The 11,646-nt window shown below is 40.3% G+C and overlaps 1 protein-coding gene and 1 pseudogene across 1 annotated transcript in view; one reads left to right on the forward strand and one right to left on the reverse strand.

Annotated features, from left to right (window-relative positions):
- Nucleotides 1-11,281, reverse strand: part of LOC135701216 (uncharacterized) — a 31,575-nt gene extending 20,294 nt beyond the window's left edge. Inside the window, exon 1 of the mRNA XM_065221985.1 lies at nt 10,877-11,281. Coding sequence (XP_065078057.1) covers nt 10,877-11,026 — 150 coding nt within the window. The 5' untranslated portion in view covers nt 11,027-11,281. The remainder of the gene's footprint in view (nt 1-10,876) is intronic.
- LOC135701223 (uncharacterized) lies at nt 3,481-4,588 on the forward strand (annotated as a pseudogene).
- Nucleotides 11,282-11,646: the final 365 nt, after the last annotated feature.

The following is an 11,646-nucleotide window of genomic DNA, read 5'->3' on the forward strand; positions in this document are numbered from 1 at the left end:
AAGCACAATACCGTATGATGAGATGATAAAAAAATTAAAAGCACGTTTAGCCGGCTTTAATGAATCGCTACGAATTTTACAATCGTTTACAAAAACCTAATGAGTCAGCTGAGAATTTTGTGCTCGCGGTTAAACTTCTTGCAGAAAATTACTTTCGGGAATTTAAGGACGAAGCTATTCGTGATCGTTTAATTATTGGCCTGCGTGATAAAGAACTGAGGAAAAAATTACTTATGGATGATGATGTAAAATTAGAGACGGTGGAGAAAACAATCATCAGCAGTGAAAAGGCAGAAAATAGGGCTGAACACATGGATGATTTTGGTGAGTCGAGCAAGGTTCTATCGGTTAGGCAGCGATTAGGCAGAAGACCCAACGATTATGATCGTAGGAGAGATAGTGACAGACCTCGCAATCGCAGCTGGAGTCGTGATCGCAGTAGGAGCAATGAACGTAGTAGGAGTTACGATCGTAATAGAAATCAAGATTATCATGAGAATCGAGTCAAGAACATTCATACTAGTGCAGTGTGTAATTACTGTAAACGTAAGGGACACATCCGCAAAAATTGCTACTTTCTGCAGAACAACAACCGGGGAAAATCCGTTAATTTCGTAGAGAAAGAGGAGATAGTAGAAACTTCAGTTACTGATAAATTTAACAGAATTCGTGTTAACGAATCCAGTGAAGAAGATTCTGGAATCAGTTGCATGATGATTGGTCGCATTAACAGAGTATCAGAAGCATGTTTCGTCGATGTTGTGGTTCAGGGCATTAAACTATCTATGGAAGTAGACACTGGTTCAGCAGTAGCGGTTATCAGCGAAATCCAGTACCAGCAAGCTTTTTCTGCGATTCCGGTTTCTAAATGTGACAAAACGCTCGTGGTAGTTAATGGTTCAAAAATCGCTGTAGTTGGAGAAATTTTAGTTGAAGTCGTTTTGAAAGGACTTAGCACTGAAAGGAAACTGATTGTTCTAAAAACATCTAGGGATTTTACACCGCTTTTGGGTAGAGATTGGATGAAGGTGTTCTACCCTAACTGGAAGGACCAATTCATGCAAACTTCAGTAAACAAATTGGATATCGCTGGAAATTCGGAACAGGTACGATAAAGCAAAAATATTATAAGGTGTTCAATAAAGACTTTACAGAGCCAATTATAGGTTTTGAAGCGGAGCTAACTTTGAATTCAGAACAACCGATTTTCAGAAAAGCGTATCATGTGCCATTCAAAATTAAGGATAAGTTTATGGAACATTTGAATATGCTGGAGAATCAGGGGGTGATCACTCCCATTCAGGCTAGTGAATGGGCTTCTCCGGTCATAGCTGTAATGAAAAAGGATGGAGAAGTTAGAATGGTAATTGACTGCAAAGTATCGTTAAACAACATATATATCCCAAATACTTATCCTCTTCCTCTAGCAGAGGATATTTTTGCTTCTTTGGCGGGTTGTAAAGTTTTCTGCTCTTTCAACTTAGCTGGTGCATATACACAGTTGAAATTGTCTCAACGTTCAAAAAAGTATGTAATCATAAATACAGTTAAAGGACTCTACTCTTATAATCGATTGCCCCAAGGCGCTAGCTCTAGTGCAGCTGTCTTCCAGCAAGTGATGGACCAGGTCCTCAAAGGACTGAATGGGGTTTGTTGGTACCTTGATGACGTGATTACAGGTGACGGATTGTTGCCTTCACCAGACAAAATCTCAACTATTGAAAAAGCAAAATCTCCTGACAATGTAACAGAGTTAAAAGCGTATCTCGGTTTAATCAACTATTACAACAAATTTGTGCCAAATGCTTCCAGGAAGCTAAAATGTTTGTACAACCTTTTGAGGAAAGATGTTCCCTTTGATTGGATCAATGAATGTGACAAGGCTTTCAGAGAGAGTTAAGAAAACCTGTTGAAGGCCAACTTTCTCGCTTTCTATGATCCAAAAAAACCTTTAATAGTTGTCATAGATGCTTGCACCTATGGTTTAGGAGGAGTGTTAGCACAGACAGAGAATGAAATTGAACGTCCAATATGTTTCACTTCATTTTCATTAAATGCGGCGCAAAAAAAAGTACCCAATACTACATTTAGAAGCTTTGGCTTTGGTGTGCGTTATCAAAAAATTCCATAAGTTCCTTTTTGCTCAACAATTTAAAGTATTCACTGATCACAAACCTCTAATAGGTATTTTTGGAAAAGATGGGCGCAACTCAATATTTGTAACAAGGTTACAGCGCTACGTGATGGAACTTTCAATCTACGATTTTGTGATCGAGTACCGTCCCGGTTCTAAGTTAGGGAATGCAGATTTCTGTAGGAGATTTCCACTTGATCAAAGAATACCAAGTAGTTTGGACCAGGAATACATAAAAAGCTTAAATTTTTTTTAATGAATTACCCATAGATTTGGCGTTAGTTTCGAAAGAAACTCAAACGGACAAATATTTGGCTGAAATTATAAAGTTCATTACATTTGGATGGCCGAAAAACGTTTCAACGCAATATAGGGACTTTCATGCGCAAAAGTCAAAATTAGAATTGGTTGATTATGAATTGATGATAGAAGATAAGGTTGTAATTCCTTATTCTTTGAGAGAAGGTGTTTTGAATTTATTGCACACAAACCATCAGGGAATGGTGAAGATGAAAACTTTGGCCCGGAGGACAGTGTATTGGCCAGGACTAACCTCGGACATAGAAGATTTCGTTAAATCCTGCGATTCCTGTGCTAAAATGGAATTGGTTACGCAACCAGAGGCAACTGGGTCTTGGATATCAACTACTCGCCCTTTTAGTCGTCTGCATGCAGATTTATTTTACCTGTGAGGAAACAACTTTCTTTTGGTTGTTGATAGTCACACTAAATGGCTTGAGGTCGAATGGATGCGTACAGGTACGACTGCAAGAATTGTAAACAAGAAATTCGCTTCAATATTTGCAAGATTTGGTCTACCTGATGTGGTAGTCACCGATGGTGGACCACCATTTAACTCACATGAATTTGTTGGATTTATGGAGAAGCATGGCATTAAGGTATTGTGGTTCCCGAGAAATTCTAGCAAAAGCTTGATTTGCTCAGCTGTCACTCTTTTGTGCGCAAGGGTATGTGACTGATAGTTGACTCGAACGAAATCTTATATTGCTTCAAAAATTGTCTTTAAATATTGACGTTACCCTTCTTAAAGCTTCAACTCGTTATTACCTATATATATTTCGGGCCAGTGAATCATAATTTCACATAAAACAGTTGCAAATCAACAAATAAAAAAAATTACTTGCAATCGTACATAGTCAACAACCCATCAGTTACCCTTCACCAAACAAAACAAAACAAACTGTCAACTCATTTTTCCTAGCGGCTTCATTTGATTTCTGCTGTGCCCGTTCGACGTCGGCTTTGAATCGCAGGTAAAATATTTTTCGTATCAATTCAAATGAAATGCATTTCATAATAAGTGTTTCTTTTTCAGATGTGCCATCATGCATATGTCTCCAACTTTTGTAGGACTGGAGGGACGGGAGGTTGACTACGAGGTAGAATTTCTGGAGGAGAAAGCAGAAGCAGGACCATCAAATGTGCAGCAGGCAAAACGATCGTTCCAGGATACACTGGATTCTGCTTCGCCCGGAAGCCCTGGAAGTGAAAGTGAACAAGCGGAGCCAAAACAAATATTTCGATTCCCAGCAACTGTATTCATCAGAAACTTCAAGGGCCACAAAAAGGTCCTTCTGTGGGAAAAGTGCAAGTGAACTGTGAATCAGCTGAGGAGGTAATGCAAGCTGTATGGGATTACTGTGAAAAGTTCATTCGCAGAGAGGCCGTGTTTGAATCACTCGCTGGTGGAGATGCTGATCAATTTTCCGTGCACTGGAATGATGATTTGAACCCAGAAGTCGGCGATATGGATAAGTTCATCTCCTTCCAAGATAAAGCCTCGAAACGCACGTTTAAACCATTACAGTTGCTAGAAAAGCCAGACAAAATGCAGAAATTTCTGAACAGAGATATTAACGTGTTTGTGCACATTTATTCGGAGTCGGTGACCTCAGCCGCTATGTACGAAACACTGCGAGTGCAGCTGATAAAACCGGAGGAGCGTGACCGAGCAGGAGCAGCATCAACCAGGCAAACAGTAATTTATCCACTGAGTTGAAGGAACTCTACAAGCTATCCTACATTTCATCGGACATCAACTGGTCTGTATGGGCTTCGTACTTACTGACCAAAGACGCGCTTGAACGAGAGGAATTGAAGTTGCGAGGACCTCCCCAACATCTGATACATTTGTTCCAGACGGTTCCCTCATGCTCTCAAAACGTGCTGAATCACACTCGTCAGGATGTATGCATTGCCCAAAATGTTAATTCAGGGTATAAACAATTGTTGGATGGCCTTCAAGCAGATTTGGACCAGCTTATGACATATGCTAAGGCGATGCAATTGCGCTTGACCGCATTGCAAACGATGCAGGCAACTAACACTTCATTGCTAGCAGATGTGTCTGGCAGTATTGCTGTATCTGAAGATAGCTTTGGGCAGAAACTCGCCGAGGAAGTGACCGACTGCTTGGATGTCGACCATCAATAACGATTTGCTGATCATGATTCCGAACGATTCCATACGCATTCGGGACGACCAACTGATTGAAGCTGTTGCTTATTGAACATCTCTTTGTTTTGAGTTTATGAAATAAAAAAAGGTGAACAACATTTGATTATTTGATTTATTGTTTATTAATCCTTATTACGTACATTCTCAAATCCCAATGATTCGATATTTTGACTTAGTCCGTTTGCCGGATTGAATTTCCCACCTCGCAGATATCCGCATTTGCGGAATACACGAGTGCAGTTAAAGTTCGTGAATGTATTTAACGTCGCAGAAATGGTTGTTGTGAGATCCGAAGAGCTATTTTCTACGTAGACACGTTGTAGTTTTTTCTTGCAGTATCCAAAAATATACTCGATTGGATTGAAAAACGGTGTATACGGAGGCAAAAAGATAACATGGATTCCCAATGACCGGAGGTACTCAACTATTCGTCGATGGCAGTGAATTCTAGCCCCATCCAAGATCCAGACCGAATTAACTCCAGGGTGTCGATAAACTTCTCCACTGTTGGCAAAGCTACGACAACATTCAAAGAACTTTGCCCTCGTGAAAGTTCTTTCCGTCAAGTACGTGTTCTTCATTCCTGTCTGGCCCAAGAAGCAGAGTAAGGATACTCTGGCTTTGCGGTTGAATTCACCCCTGTAAATCAATTTTTCGCCGACCTTGGCGTAGCCTCGATTCCGCAACATACCTCTGTTGTCGATCGATACTTCGTCCAAAAAGATAAGGTGATGTAGGTCCCAGTTTATTGCAGCCAGCTCATTGACGAAATGACAAATCTGAGATTCTTGAACCTGGATCGCCCGACGCTCTAGAACTTTCCACGTATATCCTTGCTCGTGTAGTATTCTGGAAACAGAGGACGTACTGATGGAGCAGTTGAAAGTTTTCTCAAAACTATCCCTGGCCTCATCTAAGAATAATGTCGGATTTTTTTTTAAACTGTTCGATTAACCACCGTCGTTTCTCTGCTCCAAACTGCAAGGACACTTTTCTTCTCTCTTTGCGAGCCACCAATCCACTTTCGCGATAACGTTTTATCCAGCTGCTAATTGTAGTGTGATGCTTCCCGTACATTTTTGCCAATTGCGATTTGGACAAGCCCAGGAAATAGAACCCGTACAGCACGTGATACTTCGTATTGGTTGATGCATGTCGGCCAAGTACCTCTTCTTTAATTCGATACATTTTGTCAATGTGAATAGAACAAACTCGGAAAATTTGCTGTTCGATACGGATTTTTTTTGACGTTTGTTTGTTTACATATTCATCAAGATAGCTGGCGCACAACCCGGCGCGCAACTGATCGGCGCATAAGTTGTTGGGCATTATGTGGATTTTTCTTAAGAATCACAATATTTAAAAGTCCTCCTTACCATCCCGCCAGTAATGGTCAAGCTGAAAGGATGGTGAGGGTTGCTAAGGAGGTTCTTGAAAAGTTTTTACTTGACAATAAAACCAAGTCTTTAGAAATTGATGACAAACTAAATTTATTTCTAATAAACTATAGAAATAGTTGTTCTGGAAAAGAGGGTACATTTCCTTCCGAGAAAATGCTCTCATATAAGCCTAAAATGTTGCTGGATTTGTTTAATCCAAACAAAACGTACAAACACTATATGAGAATTGCTGAGCAAAATTCTAAAAATCCTGTACTAGAAGAAGAGAAACAAAAAGCACCCTCAAATGTACCTCGGAATGATTTGGAATTAGCTTGTGGCAGGGGATAAGCTATTTTATGAAAATGTTAATAAATTTCCGAGATGGCTGGAGGCTGTATTTGTAAAACGAATGTCTGATAATGTTTTCCAGATTCTGATCGGTAAGCACAAGACGAACGCGCACAGACAACAGTTGAAGGCTGCTTACGAATCCAAGCGAAACAGAGCTGTGGTACGCCTTCCAACCAGCACAACGAACAAGCGTAAGAGGGATTCGATCGAAGATGAAGAAGATTTCCACGGATTCTCGGACCTCCCGAGACCAGAAGACATCCACGAGAGCAAGAAGGTCAGACGAGCTAGAAGTCCCATCTGCACGCGGTCGAGAACTGTGCAACTCAGCTAGGCAAGACAAGGCTGAGGCTGCATCTTCAACGAGTTGAATTCGATGTGTTAAAATGAATTGGATTATTGAATTGTTCAACACAGTTAAGCAAGAACATGCTGCAGCTGCAACATCAACGGGATTGAATTCGAAGTGTTTTGAATTATTGAATTCTTCGTGTTTATTTATGTAATTGGAAATTTAGACTGTTTGTTTTTTCTTAAGAAGGGAGAACAGTAGTATCTACCCTGTTCAGAGTAATTAATGATTTAGAGTGTAATAAATCAAGATATAAAAAGAGACTCGAGATGAGAGTCCAGAATAAAGAGCTAGGCTAGTCTAGCATGAGCCGTTGAACGAGACGGAGTTGAATCCAATCTACATCGTTGAGCTTTTATTTAAGATAAGAAGAAAGATTGATTAACACTAGTTAATCCTTAATAATTAAACAAATCACATAGTAGTGATCAGTTACCGTTCATAACAGCCGGAAACGTGTCACCAGCGACTGTGCAGATCATGATGGCATCGATCACAAGTAAAGTGCGACAGTTCGTTCGAAACGGTGAAATGTAATAACTTGTTATATATCGTTTGAAAGCTGAATAAATACCCTTTTGATTGACGTTTTGATCAACCGTGTATATTGTTTAATTCTTAAGTTATGATCACTTGAATGCGTCCAAATTTACTTTGAATCGGGCTTTAGGCTTGTGCAGAAATTATAAACATTCGAATATCTAAATTATGTGTCTGATAGTCAAGCAGCATTACATGCTTTAAAATCAGCAACATGCAATTCAAAACTCGTATGGGAATGTGCATTGTCACTTCAGAAATTGGCCTGTGGAAACCAATTGAACCTATATTGGGTTCGTAGCTACTATGGAATTGAAGAGAATGAAAATCCCGACACGTTAGCCAACAAGTCGTAGAACCAGAACGAGGCATTGAAAATTGGATGGAAAATAATTGAGTTAATACCCAAAATTAATGCTCACAAATTGAGACTTTGAGGGGTAAAAACTATTTCAAAAACGATTTTCAATAGTGCTCAAAAGATTTTTTTTTTCTAAAATTGGTTATTTACAAAGTTAACTCAATTTAATTTAATTTATCACACTGCATTATGAGTTGAATCATATAAATATGAAAAAATCTGATTATTTGGAGCACCGTGACCAACGTCCCCTAATTTTGGTTCGTTAACACTGAAAAATGAAATCGTTGCCAAGTATAATGTCTGGGTATGATAATCTTTCGGTTAAAACAATAAAAACATTTTTGGTCAAACTTTTCTTTTTTCCCTTCATTGTGCAATGGTCACAATAATGAACAAACACGGAAACACAAACAATGGAAGAGTCACGATTGAGCTTTATGCAAAATGCAGTTTGACAGCGTTTGCTGCCAACTGATGGCGATTGTTACCGTTTTGGTTCCTGTACCCTATTGGTTCACTTCGAGCGAGAAAAATCAGGAGATAGCGAGAGCGAGGAATAGGGTATATGTGTGTTCATTGTGAATTCAATCTGTATGTCAGTTTCTTGTATGCAATATTGTCTTGTTTTGAATGTAAATATAATTAAATGTGTAACGGTCCAATTAAATATTGTAACCCAGTCACACCAACAACACATAACACATAACACATAACGGGAAGGAGTAAGGATGAAGGTGGGCGTTGGAAACAAGAGAAGGATATGGACAAGGGGTGTTGAAAAAGTGGGAGGGAGGTGGAAATGGGCTTAGGTCAAGGGGGAAGCTACTGGGTCAAACTGAAGAGAAGGTTCTCTTTCACTTTAGCCATTGCACGAGATAGATCGATCTGCCAAGTTAAGTTTCTTAAAAGTTTTGAGAGAAGTGAAAAATATAGAGTCGCCAACAAATACCGGTGAAACTACCGAATACAGAGTCAGGTAGGACCCAATTAATACCCGGTAGCGGAATTCCCAGCCCTAAGACCACCTCTCAAATTCCCCTCAGGACCCATTAATTACGGGCTAAAACCACGAGGGCGTCCGTTAATACGCCAACACCCGTGTAACAAGCGTCCATCGGTTATATACCGACGACCACTGGGAGACCACCGTCGATCACCCGATCGAGTCCCAGTACAACATCCGTCGTACCACACGGTGATAACCGTCGAGTACTGGCATCCACCGTGAGCAGTCCGTACATCCGCCGCCGAAAAACCCCACCCACTGCAGAATTCCGTCATCGCTGGCCAGCCCTACACACACATACACACTACAGACACCGAAATCGTAAGTAATAAACGAGTGAAAAGTGATAAAGAGGTGTTTTGTACTTTTGATCAGTGTCGACAAACCAGGAGCCGACCTTGAAGCTCCAGGGTTTCAAGCTCGAGCTAGCCAACAAAAGAGGCGAGTGTAGCCCACCCCAGACGATCTCCGTGGCTAGACCAGAGGTTAGGGGAATCCCTTTTAACTAGCCCATCTGGCTAGCCATTAACACGATGAATCGATTATTTCTGCGCAGCCAACATTCTCGAACGTACTTAAATACATTCTATTTTTTTAAATTTGCTTTTAAAGGAATTTGAAAATTTCCTGATAAGTTCAGGTTTTTTCAAGTAAAATAAAACTCCAAGGTTTTCCAGGTAGTATACACTCTGTCAATGTAGGCACATACTAATGCAAATCTTTTCAAACATTGCAGAATGAGCAATACCAAATTAGAGCACCGCCAAGATTCTCCATAGTGCAATCGTACAAATGCAAAATATAAAAATGCAGATTATGGGCAATTACAGTTGCAGCAAATAATGAATCGCTCATAAATCAACACTTGATCGTGAAATGTACAAATAATACTGACCTATCTGGTGGAGGATACATTTCGATGATCATTGCTAATTGCTGCATCGCTTTGTTCGGTCGTATAGTGTAGGAACATGTATGGATGTGGTGCAATTCACAGATCGTTTCATCAATATCCCTAGACCATAAACTCATTTTATAAGACAGTATGCGTCTACCAACGCGACGAGTGATTGCACATTCATCAAAATCAATTAAATATGTTTAGTGAAAACCAATGGCTACCGGTGCGAATAGCTGGATACTGCACATGTGCATCCTATTAACCGACTGATCAAAATGAAGATCACAAGTTATTTCCGTCGGCAAAGTGTGACATCATTCTTCTGTAATAGATCCCGCAGTTAAATCATTCATTCTATCATTCTTAAAACAAAAATACATTCATCTACTATCTGCAAGCTGCATAAACGGCTCCTCTCTCCCATTAACGAACAATTCCCTCCTCCATGAAAGCGAGAGCCTCCCTATCACAAACTGCGCCAAATCGTTTAACGCTTCAGTACGTCCACATAAAAATACAACGTAACGAACAACCGAATGGCAATTGCGCCCTCGACGGAAACAACTCGGATCGGTGTTCATAAACAACATAATATGAACCAAGTAGACTCGAATGACTTCATCATTTCCCATCCCAAATGGGCCTGGTTAGGGGGTTTCAATTCAATTAGGGGAACTGGGGGTAAGTCCAGTCCCTTAAGCATTAAGACTATTTTAAATAAATATAGAGCTAATTTGGTTATCTTTCCCATGCAGGGTCCATGTCTTGACAGTTTTGAATAGAAATTGTGAGGTAGCAAGGTTATTTAGTTGATAACTGTTTATTATAAAAAGTGACAAAAATTGACGTACTTATGCCGGGGTAAGACCGGCACTCTTTACCAAACGAGCTTTTTGCATTCTAAAATTTGATTAAATTATATGATTGCGAGGATTAGGATTACACTTTAAACTGGTAACTATTAAGAATTCAGAATTCACCAGTGCTCCTCCGTCTCTGGCTCGCTAAATTGAATCTTAATTAGTTAGTTAATTTTTGCAGTTTATTTGAATTGATTTGCAGTGTTCAAAAAAGTTATTCATGCATGAGTAGATCAATCTAAGTCCCAGACATATCCGATGTTGAGAAAAGTGTGATTTTGTGACAACCAAATTCACCTTTATTTTCCCAGCATATTTAAAAAAAAATCATTATTAACACCAGCAAGGTAGATGCCTGGGTATGTTTTGTTTATTTTTTTAGCATTTGACAGTTCATTGTGGGTCTAATTGTTGCACTAAAGCTGTTATGGGGTTCCCGCACTTTCCCTAAATACTTCCGTGCAAAAATCATATCCATTCTTCAGCCACACCGTCACCATCCGCTTACTTGCTCGATATCCAATCCGGTCTGGGGATTCAAATCGGTGCAATACTGCGCCGTTGAAGAGCCTCGATTCTCCTGAGACGAGTCCTGCAGCGCCAGCAGGCTGCCACCCAACATCTGCACCATCAAAACCATCAACCACTTCATCTGCATCTTTTACACTTCCGGTGAACAACTCGCGAAAAAACAACTAACACCTTCCACTCACTAACCCCCGAAAACGATCACCACACTCGCCGGACCGGGCTGTTATTGTAGCCTAATTTAATTAAGTTTCGTTGACTGATTTTCATTCACCTATCGTCACTTCTTCGAAAAAGTGGCATTATTTTTACCAGCGTTGTGTGCGTTCTCACTTTATGTACCAAATCAAATCTCTTCCAAGTAGGTACTTCGGAGAAGCAACCGAACCGTTCAAACTGCGACAGTCGACTGAAAGCACCGTCGATTAGAAACTATCACCGAGTCGCCCTATTCTTCTGGATTGGTGTGTTTCACTCACATCGTAAACACGCCCTGCCGTTGCTGCCTTCAATTTCTGCGTAGTTCTCACTCGCAGTTCTCAAAGTTTTCCCGCCATCCCCAGTCCTCTATAATACTGGCAGTGGGTAGTAAGTGCGCATGTGACTCACCCAAATATATTGTTCCCCCCAACCCCCCGTCAACGCTTTCAGAGTCCACTCACGCTGTCGATATGGCTTGATGGTCGCTCTACTGACGGCTGTAGACAACAAGCGAGTCGAGTGCAGCATATTTCCCATTCATTTGTTTCG

This window comes from Ochlerotatus camptorhynchus, unplaced genomic scaffold (assembly GCF_037179485.1).
Source record: "Ochlerotatus camptorhynchus isolate MF236.1 unplaced genomic scaffold, CSIRO-AGI_Acam_v1.1 ptg000151l, whole genome shotgun sequence".
Classification (NCBI taxonomy): Eukaryota; Metazoa; Arthropoda; class Insecta; order Diptera; family Culicidae; genus Ochlerotatus; species Ochlerotatus camptorhynchus.